The 25,261-nt window shown below is 42.0% G+C and overlaps 1 protein-coding gene and 1 long non-coding RNA gene across 7 annotated transcripts in view; one reads left to right on the top strand and one right to left on the bottom strand.

Annotated features, from left to right (window-relative positions):
• The window catches only part of KCNH8 (potassium voltage-gated channel subfamily H member 8), a 506,682-nt gene that overhangs the window by 46,827 nt on the left and 434,594 nt on the right, over positions 1–25,261 (bottom strand). For all 6 annotated transcript variants that reach the window (XM_068236110.1, XM_068236111.1, XM_068236113.1 and 3 more), the window contains one exon: positions 7,071–7,405. In XM_068236110.1, coding sequence (XP_068092211.1) covers positions 7,071–7,405 — 335 coding nt within the window. The remainder of the gene's footprint in view (positions 1–7,070; positions 7,406–25,261) is intronic.
• The window catches only part of LOC137518371 (uncharacterized), a 137,263-nt gene that overhangs the window by 3,224 nt on the left and 108,778 nt on the right, over positions 1–25,261 (top strand). The window contains exon 2 of the long non-coding RNA XR_011020802.1: positions 3,381–3,469. This is a non-coding gene — a long non-coding RNA (uncharacterized lncRNA). The remainder of the gene's footprint in view (positions 1–3,380; positions 3,470–25,261) is intronic.

Here is a 25,261-nt window from a genome sequence, read left to right as displayed (position 1 = left end):
ACTATCTCTGTGCCAATCAATGTGCCAAACCCAATTCCGGGCACGGTCCAACCGTGCTTGGCGAAATAAATTCTGATTCTGATTCTGATTCTGAAAGTAAATAAAACATTGCAATAGAGATTTAAATTTCATTTTTGGAGCTAACAGTTACTCTTTAAAGCAAGAAGTTTTGAATCAGTATAATACCATTTGCTGGCTAACTTAAATGAATACGCGTAAACTGTCAGCTATTCAGCCTTCCTCAGTCCTGAATCCTGAATGCTGACAAGATGTTAGAGCAGACAGCTATATACATTAAACATCAAAGTGGATGCATAGTTTTTTTTTACAAACAAATACATGTCGTTAAGATGCCTTTATTGACACAGCCCATCCAAATAGGGTCTTGAGAGGATTTTAGCTGATTTATGGCAAATAGATAAGACCATTTGTTTACTCAATCCTTACATAACTGAGACTCAGACTGGTTAGAGTTCACAAGTTAGCTGCATGCAGAATGCATGCAATATTTGACAAGGCTGAAGGAACTGAGGTCAGGCTGTTTTAGACTTTTCAGGGATGAAAGAAAGTACATGTGCTCTAATGTTTACCACCTTGTTCAGTGCCATCCTGTAGCTTTTTGTAGGGCCCCCCTGTAATTTGTTGTAGTGAATGGTGTGGGACAACTGTCTTTGTGCCTCCTGGATGTAGTCACTGGTGTTCATACTGATTATGGCTCCTCCTTTATCTGCTGGTTTGATGACAATGTCTTTATTCTCCTTCAGTGATCTTATGGCTTGTCGTTCTTATGATGTTATGTTCTGAGCCAGTGTTCTTCTTTCATTCAGGACCCTGTAAGATTCTGCATCTTAATTTGTTAATTTACTTGTCCAGGGTAGCTTTTTTTTCCTTTTTCGGGGTTCCATCTGGATTTCTTTGGCGGATCTGGTGTGAGTTGGCTCATTATCAGTTGTATTGCAACCCTCCTTATCATGGTAGTGTTCCTTGAGCCACAGCCTTCTGAAAAATTCTTCCATATCACCACAAAGTTTGATCTTGTCTATGGGTCTTGCTGGGCAAAATGGCAGGCCTTTGGGCAGTACTGCCATTTCAACTTCAGTAGCCTGATAAGAGGAAAGCTTATTACATTAATGGGTTGTTCTTTCTTACTGCTTGTGTATCCAGTCGTCCGCTCTTTCCTCTCTGAAGTTTTGTTTTGTTGTTAATTCAGAGTCTCTGTAATTTCTTATAGAAGGTTTGTAGCTGTTCCCATGCTCCAGTGGGGTCATCATTTAGAGATGATTTCAGGCTCTTTATCTTGTCCTTTACAATTCTCTTTACGTTATAGCAGATTTTATTAAGTTATTCTGTAATCTCTCTGAACTCCTCCTGCAGATTTGTTCTGCAAACCCTCTATTGTAGAGTGGGATTCTGTATCCAGCTGTGCAAGTTTCTTTAGGTCTTTTTTCAGTTCATCTGTCCATTGTTTGTCTCAAGTTTGAAGTTTCATTTACTACCCTTACATTTACATTTATTAGCCATAATGATGGATAGTAGAATGGAATACATTATTCAGTATACCCATTTTTTTACATTAATTATCCTGGTTTCATTTTTAAAAATGATTTTGTATATCACATATTGGTTACTGAAATGTAACCCCACCCTCCCAGTGATGTTTAGCCTTGGCTACGATGTCATGCATTGTCTGCCCGCACTCTGAAAAATCAGGTGACGTTCCAGCTCACTTCATGGGGGGAAACATTCTATAGTGATTCACCTTGCCAGCAAAAAATAGAGTGGTAAGATTTGACAACAAGCAAACATTGACTGAATAATTTATTAATGAATACTGTAAAAAAGAAGCAATTTTTTCATAAGTTATATTCAGAAAATGTCCCCTTTAAGTCACTCTGTAATGCACCAGTCTTTATCCTTTCATCCTTATCTTATAGCATGGGCAAGTGTTACTGCATTATAAGGCACAATTCAGAAGACCTGATTTATTGCAGCAAATCTCAGCGGTAGGTCACCAAAGGTCAAAAGTAATCCTTCAAAATGTCCATATTTTTATTAAAAAAACATTTGAATTATACGGCAATAGTTTTCAACCCTCTCAAGGATTCTATGCCATATCAAGGGTTGCTACAAAAGTGAGAGAATTTTCAGCTATGCAACTGCAGTTCAATAAATCTAGGCTGTCATGTTTTTATTTAAAAAATGCTCTCCCTGAGAATAACTACTTTCACAGCTGCTAATTCTAACCTTTTTAGTAATACTCCCAATGGTCTGATATTACCCAAGTGAGGGTTGTAAAACCCCATTACCTAAAAATACACGAGCTTTAATACATATAGAACCAGTTTTCAGTATCATTCATGATCTTTAGTGATCTCCAGCAAAGCAATGCCTTAGTCAACCAAGTAGCATATTAGTGTGTTTAAGAAAGACTAAGATGTTAGAAATTATTCTAGAATTTTGTAACTTGTAGGCTTTTGTATTTATATGGTCACTTATGTCTATACGTAAAATTTTTAGCAGGTGATTCTTCTTATTATTATTATTTATATTGCAAACAATAAGTTTGGAGTATGGGATAAGAATGTAAGTTATTGAATAACAATGACTAAAGATATCCCTATCTCTCGATGTGCTGTCATCTTCAGACATGAGGAACTGAGCAAATCCCTTTACGAGTTTGAAGGTACTCTGCGATTCGCTGACAATGTAATTATTTTGAAGCCCGAGGCATGTAATTAATGTACTCCAGCTTGTACCATGACATTTGCTTATATGTCACTATAACCATTCATAAATGATGGCATAGATAAAGTATAGATTGTTATATGTATCTGCATGTTGCATACAACCGGACATCATTTTTAAGCACACATTAGTTTAAAATGCCACAGATGATGGTGTCATGGTCTGCAGCACTTCCTTGAAGGAATTAGAGCTTATAAAACATAAATGTTAAGCCCGGCAATTCTGCCTCACTGTGATAGTTGAAGTTACGTATCTTTTACAGAGACAAATGAGTTCCCTTCACAGAGTCTATTTTAGTTTAGTTGACATTCTTGCTTTGCCTTTTATTTGTGAAACTTGTCAATCATTTAAGGCTGGTACTAGTGAGTGCCTGAGGCAGAGGATCCAGGTCAGTTTTTCTATTTCCTGTGTGTCAAGACACAAGGAAACGAAGGGCAGCATAGATAAAATGGCACTATTATTAGATATAAAAAGCCCTTCATACCCATATTATGACTAAAAGAGGCTGCATTAAAAAAAAAAATCAAGCTCCGAATGATGACCGATCCTCATTCTCAGTGATATGGTAATGTAGGGAAAATTAAAGAGATCTTGTCAGACTTAAATATTTCATATTGTGTCTCCTGTAATGTAAGAAAAAAGAGACCAGGAGCAGAAACCTAGCAGACCCAACCACTTATTTAATAAAGCAAAGAGCGTTTGGCAGAATGGAGTAACACATGCGGTAAGTGTCATTATTTTGTTAAGTTCTTCTGAATACTGATAATGACAATTGTTGTGTAAGAGTAACTGTAGTGAAAGTAACGTAATTAATAATGCTTATTTTTTTTTTATATTTATCTATAAATTATTTACTCAGTGTTTACCAATTGTAACATCTTACCCTTCCTCCCCCTTCCCCCCCCCCCCCCCCCAGTGCAGTCTGAAATTTATCACAGATGGGAACATCTTTATTCCAGCCAGGTGATCTCAGCAGAGTGTTTGTTTAGTGAGAGTTCTATGCACAGAGGGAGATATTGCTTGCTTGGAAGTTGGAAACAGCCATTATTTCCTACAATGCAACAAGGCTCACAGAGAGAAAACTGTCATGGCCATGGTCTTGACATCACACTAGGGGAGGGGTGTCACCACAATATTGCCATACTGACGTCCCTGTGATCTATTTAAGAAAAGGTTAGGATTCCTTGGTGGAAAGGGGGTTTAGTATTCTAGACATTAGATACAGTTATTATGTTTTAATTGTGGGTTCGTACACACAACTACAATCTCACATTTGCTAGCTCATTACTCTGAATTCTGGTTTCTTCTGAGTACATGTGAGGGCCTAGAGCTTTGACCCAGAGGCATTTTGCCCAGGGCATCACAGCACCAGTGTCTGAGAGATTTCGTTATAGTAGAAGTTTAAACAACCCCATGAGTGCGGCTTCCTATGTGCCTACATCTATCCTCTACTTGGGCCTTTTTTCTTTCTGTTATAGACTATAAATTGTCCTAAACCTGATACCCCATAGTTTCCACCAGAACTACCCTCATTCCAATATCAGGGCTGTATATTGCCTTCTCCATGTGTCTATGCTAGATTTCTTGGCCACATACATCACCAGCTTCTACTGGGGTAAAAGCGGTTTGCATGTGCATTGAAGTGCTAGCACAGCTTTGTCTGTTTCCTCAGTATATAACCATTATCTAGAGCATATTTGCTTCCACAGAAGTGGGTTATTATTTTGGGGTATGCTCAGGAAGGCTACTGACATCTGGTAACATGGGGAGCAGAAACACAAGCTTCTCTAAGTACCCATGCATTGTCAATTCCCACTTGCACCATGGTACTCTGCAAAAGCCAGAGGAACTTCTTTTTCAATTGTGGGAGCTAGACCAGCAGCAGCAACATCTGTAAGTTGAGTGAGTTTGCCTACCCAGGGCTCCGGTTTGATTTGGGCACCATCTTCTGTCTGTCCTTTCTTCTGCTGATTGCCACTCTCTACTTGACAGGCTTCTGATCACAGGTAGGTTCCTACTTTGACTTGACTATGATTTGACTTCTAACTATGCCTATTAATTGAGGAGGAATGGCATGCAAGACCTTACCCAGTGAGCTGGTTTTGTATGTCTGTGCTCAACATCTTGCTATGTCCAACAATGTGCCCAGAATGTACCTTTATTTTGTACCTGAAGTATTCTTCTTATAATGATGTTACCATTGTTATACCACTTGTGGCTGCCAATTTGGGTATTAAATAATTATTAGGGTGGCTAAAGTTTTTAGCTGCAGTGTCTGCTGTCTCTTGTTCGATAATATCTCTTCCATGGTGTAACTAGAAGATGTGTATAGTAGTTCCATTAAAACAATGCATCTGGCATTGTTTATATCAGAAACCAGTGTTGCGTTAGGGGAAGCACATGTATCACCATATAAGTTAATTGCATGAATTGATAGGTTCAGGAGAAAAAGAAGTGTGTTGATGTTATGAGTACATATAAGTATGCCAGTGTGTAGGGCGCAGGGAGAGCTCATCCTCCTGCCCCTAAAATTCCCAGCAACGTAGCAACTTGGAGGGAGAAATAATTTGGTGTTAGAATTGCCCTTATACGGGATGCGCACCAAACATTAGTGCTATAGCAGTGCCCAGCTCAGGCGCTCGGAACATGGTGCTGAGCACCAAAACCACCTGCTTCTGATTTTGTTCCCTAAAACAGGTGCCTAGTGCTAATATTTAATTATTGAAATGTTAGGGAATCCTGCCTGTAAAAGTGGGGAATCATCACAGTTCTGATGAACAGCAGATCCTCATTGAACAGAACTGCTAGCAATGCAAGTTTCACACCATTCACTTAACACCAGTAATAAGAATATAATGAAAATTACACTGCAGGGGAATACGCTTGCTACCTCATTATGTGTTAGCTACTTAAGTACACTGTTCCATTAAGACTCGTTATCATTGTCATGAAGGTGGTCCTTATTATAGTAGGACACTTTGAACACTTAGCCCCAGGCTAAATATTTCCAACAGTCCCTAGATACAAATGTAATTAATGTCTGGGTTAGAATATTAGATGGAACCAGATGAGGTTACTCTACAAACATGAGTCTTAATGTGATTCTTGACCTCATCTGCTTTCTGTGTGCTATAATAAATGATATGCTTTGGGTGATAACTGTCTTCTCAATCAAAGCAACAGTTGATTTGTTAAGAACAATATAAGGAGGTTGGAGTCATCAGAATGAAATAAAGAAAGAACTGAAATTATGGAACCAAGCTAACATCTTCTTTCCTGGTCACCTCTTCTTGCTCCCGCTTGTAAGACTTCTCTCGAAACTCTCCCCTCCTCTGGAACACTCTCCCTCAACACATCTGCCACTCACCCACACTTACTCTTTTTAGGCGCAATCTGAAAAATCACCTCTTCAGGCAAGCATACTCTCCTACCTAGGACACCGCCCACTGACCACCATTTCTACCACCGCATACACGACTTTCCTTTACCTACTGTCCTATCCCTTAAACCTTTACACTGTAAGGCCTTTTGGCCAGGGCCCTGTTCCACTTTTGTCTAACAATGCTTTGTAATGGGTGTACATACCTCTCACCCCTGTATAAAAATATGTAGTTAATTTGTTCACTGCATTAGCTGTAACCCACTCTTGTCTTGTATTAACTGTTTTATTGTTTATTTTGTATTTGTATACCCTGTATGCTGTTGAACAGTGTCATGGAAGATGCTGGCACTATATAAATTAATAATAATAATAATAATAATAATAATAATAATAATAATATGCAGTTTTCTGCACTCAAGATTTGAAAAAAATATATCCCTAATCAACCAGTTTAATAAATGCTTTGCATGTTTAATACATGTTTTGAACAGGACAGAAAAGTGTTGGAACATTAAGTTTGTCTCTGAGTGTGTACTTTGGTGCCTGTGTCACAGTTGAAGAGATTTACTTTCACTTTCTCTCCCTGGCACCCCTACAGAGCTTTGCAGCTTTTATATAAAACTGGTAACCCTGGGGCCACAACAGTAGCAGAGTAGCAAGAAAAACTATTCAGTAATCCTAATCCAATTTAAAACAAAATATTTTTTCTCCTTTTTGCAATACTTGCCAAGATTTTTTAACTTCTTAGCAGGACAGGAAGTGATGCAAACTTTCAAACAGTATATGGGGCCATAACACAGCAATAAAAAAAAAAAAGATTCTAACCTCTACAATAATCTAATCTAAAACTAAAATAAAATAATTGTGTGAAATTGGATTTAAATATTTTTAGATAGTTTAAAGCTCTGTTGAACTTAAGTATATGTTAATATAATTATGGCACCTGGGGCTTAAATCTGGTGGTCCAAGGCTTGTGACCGTTGGAAGATTAAGCCTTAAATTCTTATCCCGTCTTCTGTTAAGGTAGGAATCATTTTCTATCCTTGATCTTCCAGAGTTTAGATTTGAAGATTTCATTGGTGACTTATATGGAACATTTCCCGAGAATGCTTTTAAATTAATCCCCAGAGAGCTGTTGCTTGAAGATTTTTTGTATTTTGTGTTTCTTGTACGTATCGGAGAAGGAGATGAAGGTTCTTCCTCCCCTGTGTCATCATCATCATCTTCTACAATGGATGATAGCTTTTTATTAACACTGCCATTTCCCCTGGCATCTGTCTGTAAAACAAAATATTTGAACACGTTATATTTTATTTAATTGGCTATTATTTTGTTTTATGTTTATTTCAAGTTTTTTATTTTATTTTAAAAGATACTGCTGGATTGGCAAAGTCATATGACATTGGCAATTAAGTGGAGCAATTGACGAAGTGTACTTATGCGTGCTAAAAATGTCTCATATTGGAACCCTGATCAATAATGCGCATAAAAGGCACATCACTATCGTATGTACCATATAAGCTGTTATTCTGTCTGCCTCACCAATTGCAAACTAATATCAATATGGTAATACCTGATTTAGTAATTAAAGTATATTTATTTTAATATTAAACACACTTAAGTATAAGCTAATATCAGTATGGTAATACCTGATTGAGTAATTACATTCTATATAAATTAATATTAAACACACTTGCGTATAAGTACAAGTGTCCTTTAATTATAGTGAACAGATAGAAACATAAAAAAAAAAATAATTTACTTAATGTGTGGTATATTATTTAAAGAACTTTATCCTCTAAACCAGTGTTTCTCAACATTTTATTGGTATGTACCCCTTATAAAACCCTGTACTCACCAAGTACTCCCTGGCATAGTAAAAATTATCACAAGTATTCCTTAACAAATATATATTTAATCATAGTGCATGATAATTGGTTCTAAACAATTTCCAGGAATTTACTATTGCTTTTAACCTCCCTGGCGGTAAGCCCGAGCTGAGCTCGGGCTATGCCGCGCCGGAGGATTTCTCAGGGCCTGCTGGGGCGATTCGCCCCATTCAAAGTGCTGTGCGCGCAGCCAGCACTTTGCTAGCCGCGCACACAGCTCGATCGCCGCCGCTCTGCAGCGATCGCCCGCACGCAGCGGCGAAAGAGGGCCCCCCCCCGCCAGAGCCCTGCGCTGCCCGGACCAATGAGTTCCGGGCAGCGCTATGGGCTGGATCGAGTGCGCATGATGTCAGGACGTCGGCTGACGTCCATGACGTCATGCCGATTGTCGCCATGGCGACAGGAGAAGCCAAACAGGGGAACGCGTTATATACGCGCTCCCCTGTTTGCTATTGATGCCGGCGACGATCGCACTAGAGGGCCACATGCGCCCTCTAGTGGTGTTTCATGTAGCTACCACTCTGGTAGCTTTACATGAAACAAAAAAAAAATACAAAAAAAAGGATTTTTGCCCATTTTTTAAAAAAAAATTCACCGCCAAGGAGGTTAACTAGCTAAAATACTAATTTGGTGTTGTTTAAATAAGATTTATCATTTTCTAAAACTCTTAATTTGTTATTCTTGGTTAAGTATATCAGGCCCGAGTACCCCCTGGAACCATCACGAGTACTCCCTGGGGTACACGTACCACATGTCTACAACCTAGGCTCTAAACTACACCAATGTCTTTTATTTTAGTATTGCAATACAATCAAATATCATTACAGCTAAGAGGATAAGAGAGTATTATAAGGTGGGCTGTGCCTTGGTGTATAGATAATAAATAATCACACACAGTTATGATCTTGTATGATATTGGTGATATTCTTTATGCTGCTTCAAAAACTTAGATACATAACGAATAGAATGTATTTGAAGATCACTGAAATTGAAGTTTGTCTATAATACATTTTATTGATATTCTTAGTACCCTGTTTCTGATTTTTGTTTTATTTTTTAGACTTTATTTTTAAACCTAGAATGTATTTATTTCACAATAACATAGACATAAATACATATAATGCTGCTAACCCTCCCCACCCCTACCTGCAGTCCCCAACAACCCCCCACTTCAGTCCATTACTAGGGTTGAGCTCTCGGATTCCGAATTTCGAGTTTGGCATCGGAATTTGGCAGTTCCAAGTACACACTCGAAACTCGAAAATTTGGAAGTTCCGAGTATCGAATTTGGATTTCCATTGAAGTCAATAGTGCCAAATTCCGTGGTTAATTGTGAAGCCCCCGTACATGCTATCATCACCAAATTTGGCATGTACATTAAGCAGATGAGTAGGAACAAGGTAAAATAAAAAAATTGTGAAAAGACCACAAATTTGTGGCGTGGGACCACTCCTGAGGATACTGGCATGGGATTATCACAAGGTAACTATCCCTGGTTAATCTAGAACAATAAAGGACTTTTTTTCGTTGTCGTGTTTTTATTTACTTTTTTTTAACTCTTTGTGGAAATGGGTAAGGGGTACTGTGTACCCCTATACTAATTTCTCCTGGGGAGGCGGCAGCCTCCGGGGATCCTCTTGTTAAAGGGGACTCCCGGATGGCACCATGATGTTGGCAGCCCCCACCTCCACCTGGGGCACCGGAGGTGGGGAAGAGCCCCTTGTCCATGGATTGGACAAGGGCTCTGGGGGAGAGGGGGAGGCTTGGCCGCCCCTCTCCTCCAGAGCCCCCCTATACCATGGACCATGCGGGCTAGTATAGCTCAGGGTGCAAAGCCCCACGTAGACTCCACATTCTGGCTATCCCAGCCTGCATGGGGACAAGGGGTTAAGGAGGCTTGGGAGGGGGAACCCCAGGCTGTCTGTTTTCATGAAATGTATACAATATGTATACAGAACACCGAATGCAGTAACCTGTACTGCAGCTGTGTCATTTTACACAGTTTAAAAACCATTTTGAAATCGATTTGCTCAAAAACTATAAGGTCTTTTCACAATTTTTTTTACCTTGCTCCTACTCATCTTCTTAATGTACATGCCAAATTTGGTGATGATAGCATGTACGGGGGCTTCACAATTAACCTCAGAAGTTGGCACTATTGAATTCAATAGAAATGCACTCGGAACACGAAAATTCGGAACACGAAATTCAGTTTTTGCATGCGGTACACCGAATTTCGTCGAAATCGGAAATTCAGCTGTTCAGATCATCCCTATCCATTACTTCTTACATAACAAGCACAAGCCACATCTGGAATATGGAATTCAGTTCTGGGCACCACATTACAGGAAGGATATTGCAGGTGCAGAGACGAGGAACAAAATTGATACGAGGGGTGAAAGGTTACACTTACCAAGAAAGGTTAAATAAACTGGATTTATTTAGTTTAGAGAAAAGACACCTTAGAGGGGATCTAATTAACATGTATAAATACATTAGAGGGCAATTTAAAAGCTTGGTGGATGAGCTTTTTGTCCCTAGGCCTTCACAAAGGACTAGAGGAGATGATCTGCACATGGAGGAAAAATGTTTCAGCCATTTATTTAGGAAAGGGTTCTTTACAGTAAGAGTGATTAAGATATGGAATCCATCCATCCATCCAGCAGAGGGCGTTCTCATACTGGGTGCATATACAGAGCAGCAGCCCCAGCACTTACCACCATAAAGCCTCACTGAGCCAGGGTGGCGAGGCCATACCACGCGCTTTGAAACAAAGCGTCAACAGCCAGCCCAGCCAAGACCACCAACACAGACTGACAAAAGCCCAAATAAAAGGAACGATAGAAAGCTGCAAGGACCGATACCTAGAGGAATGGAGAAGGGACATAAAGAACTCCCAGAAACTCGCTGTCTATCAATCACTACAGAGGGAGTACACAATGGCTCCATATCTGGAGAGGCTATACCACCACAAAGACAGACAGGCCTTGAGCCTGTACCGTCTGAGCGCCCACAACCTGGAGATAGAGACAGGGCGACCACAGACAGACATGGAAGCCCCGGGAGGAGAGACTGTACAGGCAATGTGACCAGGGGGTCGTGGAGGATGAGGCCCACTTCCTGCTACATTGCAGCAAATATACACCGCTGAGGACCGCCCACTTCCAGAGATTCTCTGCCCACATCCCATATTTCACCTCCACAAATGAGGAGAGGAAACTCTATATCCTACTGGGGGAAGAGGAAAAAACTGTGCAAATAGCAGCCCGATATATCACTTCCTGACACCAACTGAGAGGAACATGATACCACATGGACTGTATAACCCCATACTCCCCTTCCCTATGGATGTATACCTATACCCCCTCCCCTATATATCTATATATCTCATCCCCCCATACCATCCATTACATCCTCCACACTCCTATGGACTGTTTACCTATATCCTTCCCTTATTCCCCAAATCCCCCCCCATGTTAATGTTTTGTTTTGCTTTGGCAATACTAAATGTATTTGGTCCTGCCAATAAAGCTTTTTTTTATTTTAATTTGGATTTGGAATGCATTGCCACAGGAAGTAGTTATGGCAAATTCTATATCTGCATTTAAAGGGGGCTTAGATGCTTTCCTTGCATTGAAAGACATCCATGGTTATAATTACTAGGTAATGCCCAGTGATGTTGATCCAGGGATTTTATCTGATTGCCATCTGGAGTCGTGAAGGATTTTTTTCCCTTTTGGGGCAAATTGGACCATGATTTGTAAGGGTTCTCTTGCCTTCCTCTGGATCAACAGGGTTATGTGAGGGAGAAGGCTGATGTTGCACTTTGTTCTCTGATTGAACTCGATGGATGTATGTCTTTTTTCAACCCAAATAACTATATATATATATATATATATATATAAATATATATATATATATATATATATATATCTACTTCACCACTGAGGGGTTTTACCCCCTGACCACCAGAGCAATTTTCACCTTTCAGCGCTCCTTCCACTCATTCGTCTATAACTTTATTATTACTTATCGCAATGAAATGAACTATATCTTGTTTGTTCACCAATTAGGCTTTCTTTAGGTGGGACATTATGCCAAAAATTATTTTATTCTAAATGTGTTTTAATGGGAAAGTAGGAAAAATGTGGGAAAAAAATTAATTATTTTTCAGTTTTCGGCCATTATAGTTTTTAAATAATGCATGCTACTGTAATTAAAACCCATGAAATGTATTTGCCCTTTTGTCCCAGTTATAAAAATGTTTAAATTATGTCCCTATCACAATGTTTGGCGCCAATATTTTATTTGGAAATAAAGGTGCATTTTTTTCAGTTTTGCGTCCATCCCTAATTACAAGCCCATAGTTTATAAAGTAACAGTGTTGTACCCTCCTGACATAAATATTTAAAAAGTTCAGCCCCTAAGGTAACTATTTATGTATTTTTTTTAATTGTACATTTTTTAATTTTTTTTTAATTACAAAAAAAAAAATTTTGGGAGTGTGGGAGGTAATGAGTTAATTTTTTGTGTAAAAGTAATGTATTTGTATGTGAAAAATTTGTAGGGTGTAGTTTTACTATAAGTAACTTTTTGTCTTAATGCGACCTCCAAGCGTCCTTCCGGAAGCTTGGAGGAAGTACTTGGAGGCTGTATCTTTTCACAATGATCACGCTGCCCATCGGAGAGCAGCGGATCATTGCAGGGCTTAGATCAATGAACGGGAATGGATTTTCCCGTTCATTGATCTCCGGGCGAGCGGGCGGCGGCGTGTTTACTAGCGGCGAGCGACGTGTTTACGAGCGGGAGCGCGGGCAGCGGCGGGAGTGCGCAAAGTACGGATTTCTCCGTCCCTGGGGGTTAAAGGATGGAAAAAGGGATATATATATATATATATATATATATATATATATATATATATATATATATATATATACATATATATAGTCTAAGGGATGGCAGCAGCTCCACAAGCACTCCACTTGTTGGAGGGTGTGCATGCCATTGGGGGTGCCCAGCTCCCCTAAGTACAACAAAAGTCCAGAGAATTGCAGCACACAAGCTCAGATTTATTGAGCAAATAATAAAGCTTAAGGCAGCAGTACACAGCAAACGTGATTTGCATTAATTGGCATTGCAAAAGGCTGTGGTCAGCCAAAACATTTGCTGCATACTGCTGCTGTAAGCTTTACTATTTGCTCAATAAATCTGAGCTTGTATGCTACAATTCTCTGGACTACTGCCTAAAGGGGGCATCCTAGTGGCTGCAGCTCTGGTGCTTTGAGTCCGCCAGGAATAAAGCACAATATAAATGTTCTGTGTCTGTATCTTGTGTATGTATATATGTATATATATATATATATATATATATATATATATATATATATATATACACACACTGCATGTATATTTTTTTTTCTGTGAATGCTGCTAAAGGGGAGGGCAGCAATGCCGACTGTTTCATTATTGACCAATGGATACTTTTGATGAATTATGTGAAATTTCTGACCTAACAGACCTGCTCAGCAAAGCGTGAACTGTACAAAACATAATGAGTCAGTGGTTTTCCAAATCTGAGTGTGTGATATATATGATAAAATGTATTTTGGAGTGCAAAAACCACATTGACAAATAATTAATGCAACCAATCAGAGTACTGCTATTGGTTGTCAGGCCAAAAAGGATAAATTGATATGGATTGTTATATGTCATATAATGGTTTTACCTTGATTGTTGCACACAAGTTATGAAGAAGTGTGCAAGCAAATTGATTCTTTCCATTGACTTATGTGTGTCCTTGCTGACAGTTGACCTGCTTAGAACATGAGTACATATCTATAGCTTTGCCTTCTGGGTTTTGATTCCAGTCCTTGTTTCTAACAGTGTTTGCTTTATATGCTATTTATATTTCTTAGCCTTCAAAACATTTGATTAATGTTCTCTAAACCAAGGAGAATTTGCATGTTCATGTTGTAGTATGTGTTTTTTTCCCTGTAGCCAACTAGGCTTTGGCTCATTTGGTCAAGCAAGACATTTGTTACATGTATCACTGATTAATGGTACGCTCACAATTCTAGAATAATTTGTAAGATATATTCTTGAAGCATAAAGAAGATAAACCAACTCTAAAAAATAAAAAAAGAAACAAATCAAGTAGGTAGAATGTTCTTGTCTATGCTCCATATTTTGTACCATTTGAACCGTATAGGCCAATCTTGACTGACAAAAAAGTAATTTATCCCTCACAGATTTCCACGAGAAAGATTAGTTCTGGCTGATTAATGAGGTGTCTGGGTAACTAAAAAAAAATGAAGGTGAGAATATAAGGTGAGAACCTCCTTCAGTGGTGTAGCTACACAGCCATAGGTCCCAGTGCAGGTTCTGTGCTGATATCCGTGCTGATATAACTGCTGCCTTCATAGCTGAATACACTAATTAAATGGCGCTGGAAATCCAAACCTTCTGGGCAATAGCCGCAATTGACATTATGGTTTATGCGCACCCATTTGAACATAATGCCGCCAGCACCTAAATTAACTGCTTCGATCTATCTAGTCACCATGCAGTACAAATTGCTTGCCATGTTAGCCAATAGTGAATTGTGTGCATTGTGTTTTAGGATGATTGCCAATGCTCTAATTTGTCTGCAATTTGTAAAACATGCTCAAAACAGGATGATGTTAAGATATGCAGGAGTAAACTTATAAAAAAACGGCTGAAAAAAATTAGAAGATTCTTTTTTTGTCATGCCAGCTTGCTATTATTAACAGTATAAATTATAAACAACCACCAATCAATGAACTATATGCCAAAAATTGTCTTTATATATGCCAAAAATTGTCTTTATTGTAGAAAAATGGGTGACAGCCATCCCATAAAACTCCAAACCCCCTAAAAACAAGACGTGGGCATCAATTGTATAGGAGTACTCCTGATACACACACACCTACATTCACTCCACATCCACACCAGATCTGGATTGGCCGATCCCTGTACTGAATGCTTGTGTGTTGCTCTAACGGAAGCACCTAAAGTGCATGTCCTGATTCACATCGGGAACCTCTTGAGATCATATTTGCAAGTTAGATCCTGCTTTGAATCTTGCTTTCAACTCAAATTAATGTGGGGGAAGCAAATTCCAGATATAATTGAAAAAAGCCTTCATGAATAAAGTTCTTATTGTTTAATTCTAACATTGATTTCAGGACGTCACCCTGTGATTTGTACCTGTGAAAAAGTTGAGTCTGGACATTCTCTAAAATTAAAAAGGGAAAATAATGCTTTGTTAATTGGAAATAAATTGGCAGTATGTGATCCATCTTGTATCAGTTGTACCAGCGCGGCAGTATGTCAAATCGCTTTAACCTACACCTGGAACAAGTCACTGGAGACACTGATTTCTTCATTTGGAAATCAAAGAGAAGAGTTTTTAGTATTATTCTTTATTGTCTCCTTGAGCTCCGTGCTTGCTCTATAAAAAAACTCAACGCTGACATTGGTAATTTGGCAGTAAATTTATTTAAATCACCACTTTGTTTTCAAATTTGCCATAATTACGATACTTGGCAGGCTGGCAACTTTTTTTTGGGGGGGGGGGGGGGGAGGGTTGGGGATTAACTTGCAAATGAGCGGGTATGGCCATAGGCATTACAGAGCAAAAACATATTGGGTGAGGATAACAGAGTACATTCACATTGGCTGGTGTTTCTGTAGATTTGCATTGCTCATCAAAAGCTCATGCAGGAAAGCCGACCATGTTGGCTGAATTTTGAATCAGCATCTGCCATTCGTTGTTCAGTTGCCTGAAGAAATAATATCGCCCAGGCTAGTTGATTTGGCTGGTATCCTCCTTTTCAGTTGACCAAACTATCATATCTATGGTCACCTTTGCAGTGAAATATTACTTAGTTTGGGATGGCTGTTTTGTCAATAAACTGATCTCAAATAAATAACTACATAATCAAAAGGGTCTTCATCAGTCACTTCCTGAACTGCAAACTTCTAAAGCAACAGCTTACAGGTTTCCAAAAAAGTTCTGCCTGTGCCACACACCTTTCAACCAGGTTTACATGAGGATACCAAGTCAAGCAGCAACAGCAACACCATCTACAAACTTTGCTGTTAGCAACTTCGATCAAAATGCTTCAGATCTGAAGACAGTTAGTGACAATGCTTTCTATTGTATAAGCTTAAAAAATAAGCAAGAAGTTTTTAATTCAAATTATACAATTTCTAACTTCAAGGACTTCTGTAGGGGGAAAAAGAGTTTAACTTATCAGGGGCTTCTAATGGTCCCCCGCAGACGTCTTGTTCCCACTCAGCCACTCACTGATGCATCGGTCCCTGCCTCCAGTTCACTTCTGAAATTTTGTACTTTAAAGTAAAAAAACCAATGCGCCTGTGCGGCCATGTCCTCACTTCCAATGACGTCACCAGGAGCATACTGCACAGGAGCAGACTGTACTGGGCCTGCGCAATACACTCCTGGTGTCATCAGCAGGAGCCATGCAGGCACAAGGGTTTTCCAACTTTAAAGTCACAAATTCCGGAAGTGAACAGGAAGCAGGGACTGGAGCATCAGTGAGTGGGTGCGTGGGCACAGGACGTCTGTGGGGGACCATTAGAAGCTGCAGGTAAGTTCAACTCTTTTTCCCCCTACCCCCCTACAGTAGTCCTTTAAAAGAAGTTTAAGAGCTAAATGAACTAAAAAGATTTATACATACCTGGGGCTTCCTCTAGCCTCATCCACTTGGATTGCTCCCACGCCACCATCCTCCGCTGCCCGCAGCTTCAGAAACCGAATCCCCGCATTTCCGTCAGTCGGCTCCAGTCTACGCAGGAAAAGTGCGCCCTCTACACATCTCTCCAGTGGCTGCTGGAGAGATATGCAAAGAGCGCATTTCTCTTACGTCAGACTGGAGCCGACTGACGGAAGTGCGGGGACCCAGTTCCTGAAGCTGTGGGCAGCGGAGGACGGCGGCGTGGGAGCGATCTGAGTAGATGGGGCTGGAGGAAGCCCCAGGTATGTATAAATCTTTTTAGTTGTCCTAAGTTGCAGAAAAATGAAACATGCACCACCTGGACTGCATTTGAAAAAACAAAATTCTACTATTGGGTGGCAAACCTCTCTTGGATCATACTGGACTAATAAAAGATTGGTGAACTGGTATTTTTGTTATTGCCGCTCTGGGAACACACCTAGAACAAGTGCTCAGTTTCCATTGGTGTTTGGGATGCGAGGCGATCATTGCATCGCCTCGCATTCCCCCGCAGGTATTTCCAGTTGTACAACCGGATGCAACGTCATGCGGCTTCCCAAGAGCCGCAATGGGGACTCGGATGCATGCAAACTGCAGCATGCTATCCATAATTTCCCGTGTGTCGCATCGCGCTGCTTTGCATCGGAAAATTTGCGTCAATTGAAACTGTTCCATGGACTAACTGGTGCTGTAATTTAAATGTGGTGCGGTGCAATTCGATGACCACACCGCACCACCTGTAGTGGAAATGGGCCCTTAAATTGGTTTTGAATTCTTGCACAGGACAGAAGAAAAACATAGAGAAATGCCCAGTGGCGGACACAGCCAGCAGTGGGCCCCTGTGCAAAATACCAATTGTGGGCCGGTAACAGGCAACTAAAAGTGGGGGTGGCCATAACTAATTTGGGTGTGGTTACACATTGCATATATTTACCAATACAGTCTATAGCAACCTTCCCTGAGGCCCAGAAATATTTCTTGATGCATACATGTAACATCTGCATTATACAGGTTACTGAGCAAAAGCAAAACGTAACCCCAATCCTGCATCAAGACAGAGCATGACTTGACAGACTATCTTTTATACTTGAAAGCACACCTGAGATGAGAGGGATATGGAGGCTGACATATTTATTTCCTTTTAAACAATGCATATTGCCCGGCTGTCCTGCTGATTCTCTGCCTCTAATACATTTAGCCATAGACCCTGAACAAGCATGCAAATCAGATGTTTCTGACTGAAGTGTGGAGCTGACTGAATCAAATGCAAATGAATCTAGGCAAATATGGTGCAGTCTGCAATCTAGACTACCTGGCTGGAACCTACTACAGATGGTGAGTGAGCTAGGAGGCAGAAGGTGCACTGGAAAGACAAGGCAGTGGATTGTAAACAGTGGGTGGCTCCAAGATTTGTTTTTTGCAGGTGCTATGCAAGTGCTATATCCACCGCAGGGGTAGGCTACCTGCAGCGCGCGTAGCGTGCCGCATCAAAAAATTGGCATTGGCTTGTCCATGCACTGGAAAGTGGGCGCGGTAATGACGGGTCATGAGCAGGGCCAAAAGTACATGAACTTAGCAGCAGTTAGTAATTCACTGACAGTGGACATCAACAGGAAACTTTGAATGAAGTCCCCTCTCCTAATAAAAAAATGATGTTCTACTTACTATACATATAGCAGAGATTAGATTGTACGCTCCTCTGAGGACAGTCAGTGACATGACTATGTACTCTGTAAAGTACTGCAGAAGATGTCAGTGCTATATAAATACATAATAATAATATGGTAGGACATTAGACTATGGTAGGATTAGATTGTGAACGCCTCTGTGGACAGTCAGTGACATGACTGTGTAATTTGTAAAGTGCTGCAGAAGATGTCAGTGCTATATAAATACATACTACGTAAAGTGCTGTAGAAGATGTTAGTGCTTACCGATACCGACTGACCATGGTGCTTGCTTAATCGGTTCGGATCAATGTCCTCCGGCCAGGTAGGGAGGGTGGCTGGATGATTAACTGGTAAAGGTGGGCAAATAGATATCTTGGTGGGAGTGGGAGGGTGGGCAGATAGAGAGATAGATAGATAGATAGATAGATAGATAGATAGATAGATAGATAGCCTGGTGGGAGTGGGAGGGTGAGCAGATAAGATAGATAGCCTGGGGGGGAGGTCAAGTCAGATAGATAGCCTGGGGGGGGGCAGATCAGATAGATAGCCTGGTGAGGGGAAGGTGGGCAGATAAGATATATAGCTGGGTGGGGTTAGGAGGGTGGGCAGATAGATAGCCATGTGCGAGGGTAGGCAAGTAGATAGCAAGGTGGCAGGGTGGGCAGACACCCGGGTGGCAGGGTGGGCAGATAGATAGCCAGGTGAGAGGGTGGGCAGATAGATAGCTGGGTGGGCAGATAGATAGCCGGGTGGGCAGATAGATAGATAGATAGATAGATAGATAGATAGATAGATAGATAGATAGCTGGGTGGGCAGACAGATAGCCTGGTGGCAGGGTGGGCAGATAGCTAGGTGGCAGGGCTGGCAGATAAATAGCCGGGTGGGCAGATAGTTAGCATCAGATAGATAGCCTGGTGGGAGGGTGGCCAGATATGTAGCCAGGTGGGCAGATAGGTAGCCGGGTGGGAGGGTAGGCAGATAGGTAGCTGGGTGGCAGGGTGAGCAGATAGGTAGCCGGGTGGCAGGGTGGGCAGATAGGTAGCCGGGTGGCAGGGTGGGCAGATAGGTAGCCGGGTGGGCAAATAGGTGGCCGGGTGGCAGGGTGGGCAGATAGGTAGCTGGGTGACAGGGTGGGCAGATAGGTAGCCAGGTGGGCAGATAGGTAGCCAGGTGGGCAGATAGGTAGCTGGGTGGGAGGGTTGGCATATAGGTAGCCAGGTGGCAGGGTGGGCAGATAGGTAGCCGGGTGGCAGGGTGGGCAGATAGGTAGCCGGCTGGGCAGATAGGTAGCTGGGTGGGAGGGTAGGCAGATAGGTAGCCAGGTGGCAGGGTGGGCAGATAGGTAGCCGGGTGGGCAGAAAGGTAGCTGGGTGTCGGGGTGGGCAGATAAGTAGCCGGGTGGCAGGGTGGGCAGAGAGGTAGCCGGGTGGCAGGGTGGGCAGAGAGGTAGCCAGGTGGGAGAGTAGGCAGATAGGTAGCTGGGTGGGCAGTTAGGTAGCTGGGTGGCAGGGTAGGCAGATAGGTAGCCGGGTGGGCAGTTAGGTAGCTGGGTGGCAGGGTAGGCAGATAGGTAGCCGGGTGGGAGGGTAGATAGATAGGTAGCCGGGTGAGCAGATAGGTAGCCGGGTTGCAGGGTGGGCAGTTAGGTAGCTGGGTTGCAGGGTAGGCAGATAGGTAGCCGGGTGGGAGGGTAGGCAGATAGGTAGCCGGGTGGGCAGTTAGGTAGCTGGGTGGGAGGGTAGGCAGACAGGTAGCTTAGTGGGGGTGGGGGCCCGACTCCTATCCTCCCTGCCTCACCTGAGGGTCCCCCCCTACTTTTATGAGCAGCGGAAGAGTGGCAGATACAGCAAGGCTCCGGCGGGGTAAAGCAGACGATAGAGGTCCAGCCTCCCGGTCCACGCTGTCTCCTCTGTATGCCACTCGCACTAAACCAGGAAGCAGTGTGAGCGACATACAGAGGAGACAGCAAAAACCGGGAGGCTGAACCTCTAGCGCCTGATTACCCTGCCGGAGCCTTGCTGTATATGCCGCTCCTCCACCGCTCATAATAGGAGGGGGGCCCCCCGAGGTGAGGAAGGGGGAGGATAGGAGTCGGGCCCCCCAGGGGAAAAAAGTAAAAAGAAACGGAAAAAAAAACTCGGCGAACCTGAATGGGCCCCTCAAAAAACAGAACTTGAGGGGCCCTCATGCGCTTGCACGGCCGCATGTACGCCACTGGAAATGCCCACTGTATGTATTTAGAGCATTTAGCCTGTCTAATTCCCCCTCATCTGTGACTAATCACAACTGTATTTATAATTTCTCAGCTGTGTCAGCTCAGGAATCTCTGCTGGCTTGCCAGAGCAGCTAATATGCAAACACAGGATGTTAACTCTATGTCTGCTTCCATGAAAGCAGGAAGTAGATGGACTTGGATTTGTATCAACTGTAACAAAGAAATGTTTTTCTTCAAAGGTTATTATGCTGAACTTGGGTCCACTTTAATAATAATTGCAATAAGACAAATTTCTTCACTTCCCTTTTCTTATGATGTGATATGATTCAGGAAAGGTTTCTTTGCCATATTAACACAAGGTGGAATTGTCTTATTACAGTTTAAATATGAAACAAATATCACATTATATAACTTATGCAGTTTGCAAGTTGCTGTAATTTAGCCAAGTAAAACGTACATGTCAGTGATGCCTCTTAAAATAAATTAGCTCTTGCCATGAACTGTCTCTCTTCTTTTAACAATCTTAAAATCAGTTCTCAGTAAGATGTTACAAGAAAAATGTATCATGCGCTCCAATTATCCTTCTCTGGTTTAGTTTGAGCTGGGCTTCATCTCATGGTTAAAAAAATTGGGTGACGTGTTGACCATGTTTATACATCTGTTTGTTAAAGATGTTACATTCAATGATACTCGGGCTATATTCAGCCCCTTATTCCCACAAGACTTCATTAAACTTTCCGGCTTGGCAATTTTAAGTTTTCTCTCAAGCAAAAGATACAAATGATGTATTTTATGTCCTCATAGACGTGAGCAAACAAAAATATGACCCTATTCCCTTTTCAAGGGCTTAATATACCTAAGAACTAGCTCACACTGGCACGCATGGAAAACTGATCCTTGTCATGGATCAGTTTTTAAAAGGCTCTGTTTTCCATCTGTGACCAGTAGTGGTAGTGTTACAGTAGCATGGAGTCAAAGCAACGCATCCATTGGTCCGAGCAAAATTGCAGCAGACCCAAACTTGCGGTTCGTTCAATGGAACCAATGTGTCCGTCCATTAAACCTTCTGTTTTTTAGGCCAATGTGAAAAGGGCCTAATTGTTTAAGTATACTTAATACATATTCTTATTCAGTAAGTACAACAGCGATGTATGTAATTTAAATAATTACTAATTTATAATTTGCCACATATAATACTTTTAGACTTGTGTGAAAAGGCTGTCAGTACTCTATTCTGTTATTGATGGTGACATCACAGAGTTGCCTTCTTATACCACACAACAAGGCCTAGAATGAACAAAGCCCCAGGACTTATGGGGGTAGTTTGGTAGCATGCCCTTGCTACAGTTGACTGCACTATACTCTAGATCAGGGGTCTCAAACTCAATTTACCTGGGGGCCGCAGGAGGCAAAGTCAGGATGAGGCTGGGCCACATAAGGAATTTCACAATCGCGGCACAACGCCGCCTCTGCCCGCCCCTCTCACTCTTCCTTCACAGAGAGGGGCGGGGGAGAGGCGGCGATCCATGCGGCGATTGAGGTCAGGAGGGGCAGAGCTGCAGCTGAAAGCTCTGCCCCTTCCAGAAAATGCGATTGCGATGCGGATTGCCCCCCGGGTGATTTGGGGGCTCTGCAGCCCTCGTTTAGCGGCGGGGATGTGGCGGATAACTTGGGAGCACTGAAGCGAACTATAAGGAAGCTTTTGCCGGAGAGGGCCACAAAATATTGTGTCGAGGGCCTCAAATGGCCCACGGGCCGCAAGTTTGAGACCCCTGCTCTAGATATTGTGGGATCATGTAGCTGTGTAGTGTAATTAACAAGGGAAGCCCCCGAAGGCCTGGAGACTGGCTGCCTACTCCGCCCATAATACCACATTATTATGTGAAACGGAAGGTCTCCTTATAGTATAGAGGAGATAGTGTTAGATTTGGTACTGCCGGTTTGGACATATTTACTGTGTCTTTAAGTTTGCTGACTGGCTTTACCCTGCAGACCAGTTAAATAGCAGGTGCTGCTTGGCAAGCAAGCATTGCCTTTCCTTGTGTTTGCATTTCATTTGGATAGAAGTGGTGGGTGGTTTCTCTGGTGGTGAGGGCACTGGGGAGGGCTGCCCACTCAGCCCATTTGTGGTGTATCGTGCAGTTATTGGTCCATTGCTTGGGATCCCATCTGTATTGCTCATCTCTGTTTGAAACGTATAGCATCCCACAGGTAATTTAGCTTGCAGTTCACATTTTTGTGGTTATGGGGGCCAGGAGACTGGCTGCCTGTGCTGCCCCTGGTCCCACATTACTATGTGAAACTGAAGGTCTCCCTGCAGAATAAAGGAGATAGTGTTATTCAGTTCAGCCCATGCTAGATCTGGTACTGCATGTCTGTACACATTTACTGTGCCTTTAAATTTACTGACTGGGTTTACCTTGCAGACCAGTTAAATAGCAAGTGCTGCTTGGCAGTAAGCATTGCATTTCCTTGTGTTTTCATTATCCCTAAGGTAGTTTATATCTGTGCCTGCACCAACCAAGACCAAGGAAAAGTATTGATATACTTTTCCAATTATTTGTTTCTTTTGTTTGGGGAATTCATTGGGCAAGTGACAGTATCATTTTGAAATTTAAATAACCTCAGGAGTTAGAAAGAATTCTGGAGGGACATTGTAAAGATGCAACCAGCACGTAAACCAACTTCCTACCAAAAACACATACATTTACACATACACTTCCCACCATCACATGAATGAAAACTGATACCATTTTCAAGTTTTAGATATGACATCAGCGATATTGCTGAGTGGTACAAAACCCTCTGCAATTATTATCATTATGTAATTATATAGCAGTGCCATCTCAGAGGAGGTCTCAGTCCAATATCGACTATACTCTTAAGGTGCGTACACCAGCACTACAGCAGCCAACGACGGGTCCGTCGGCACCTCCCGCTGGGCGGGCTTTCAGCAGACTGTAGTGCGTGTACAGCCTTATCAGTCCACCGGCAGTGCGTACACACGCACTACAGTCTGCTGAAAACCCGCCCAGCGGGAGGTGCCGACGGACCCGTCGTTTGCTTCTGTAGTGCGTGTGTATGCACCTTTAATGTTCCTGTGAGAGTTTAAGGCAATTAACAGTATATTTTTAGAATATAGGAAGAAAATGGAGCACCTCAAGGAAACATGGATTACAGATGTGCTCAAAACCCAGCTTCATTATTGTTCTGGCATAAATATTTGTCCTTAAAAAGTGGGTTAAGTCCACAAAACTTGCCACCATTGCTATTTTCTAATAAGCACTGTATTGGTTTTGAACCTAGTTTTACCTATCTCCTGGGGGCTAGTGATGGATGAACTTGTTCACCGATAGAGCATTTAGGTGAAGGATTGTTAACCGAATGTTCACATTTGCCCTTTAACATTGTAGTCAATGGTGCCAACTTCAGCAGTTAATAGCAAAGTCCCCATACATGCTAGAATCACCAAATTTACAGAGTACGTTAAGAAAAAAAGTGGAAAATCTTTCAAAAAGGTCTTGTAGTTTTTCAGTAAAAGTTGTGACACTGCCCCGGGCTCTGCTGTCCTCTCCTCCCCCACACGTATGGCACCTACTGACATCACCTAGGTGCCGGCATGGGTGATATATGTGGGCTAGCTGAGTGGACAGCGAGAGCCAGTGGCAGCCTCAGGGACCAGGGCTTGCTATACTATGTATAGCATACACAATTTGTCCTCAACAAGACTGGTCCTGGAAGATATCCAGCTGGTCATGCCTCCCTATATGACCGACCACTGATGCACAGACAGTTGGAGTAGGGGGTACTCAGAACAAGACAGACATACTAGGAAGTGTTCATATACAATATATACAGTGCAGACATAAAAAACCCTCGACCGGTTTCACCCCAACGGCTTCATCAGGAGGTGGCTAAACAGTGTACAATTATATTACAATATATACATATTACCCCCACCATTGTACACATGGACAGAGTGTCCCCCAGCACACTCCTATAGCCCAAGTCAGAGCTTTGGATATCTTCCAGCCCTGCCTTATACTGACATACAAAGTTTTTTTACCCTGATGCTGTGATAATCAATGGTTGGATAGATGTCTTTTTGTGCACTTGGGGATAGCTACACCATGCTCAGCTATTGACGTATCGAGCAGTGGGGGATAAGCAGAGACCCTCCTTGTGTACAATTATAGCACAATCCTGATTCCACGAAACAGACAGTTTGTCTTTAGGTTTTAACAGAGGAATGTGTATAGAGACCTACCTCTGTATAACACTAGGATAAGTGCATACTGATAAAAAGATACCATTCATTCATTTTATTTTTACATGTACCTATAGGGCCAGTCCTGTTGAGGACAAATTGTGTATGGTAATATTTCCCTGGTACACTTTTGGAAAGTGTACATATACTATGTATAGTAAAGCCTCAAAGCATGAGGCCCTCTAGGGCTCCCTGTTAGCCTTCTAACAGACCCTTCACTTCCAGGGCCCCCCTCCCCAATACCATGAACCTTACGGTCTAGTATAGCTAAGGCTGTGGAACCCCACTTTGTCAGGGCTCTGTATTCTTCTTTTTTACCACTTAAAGTATAAT

Source organism: Hyperolius riggenbachi, chromosome 5 (assembly GCF_040937935.1).
Source record: "Hyperolius riggenbachi isolate aHypRig1 chromosome 5, aHypRig1.pri, whole genome shotgun sequence".
NCBI lineage: Eukaryota > Metazoa > Chordata > Amphibia > Anura > Hyperoliidae > Hyperolius > Hyperolius riggenbachi.
The sequence above is the reverse complement of the archived record's forward strand: the minus strand, read 5'-3'. Positions and strand labels throughout refer to the sequence as shown.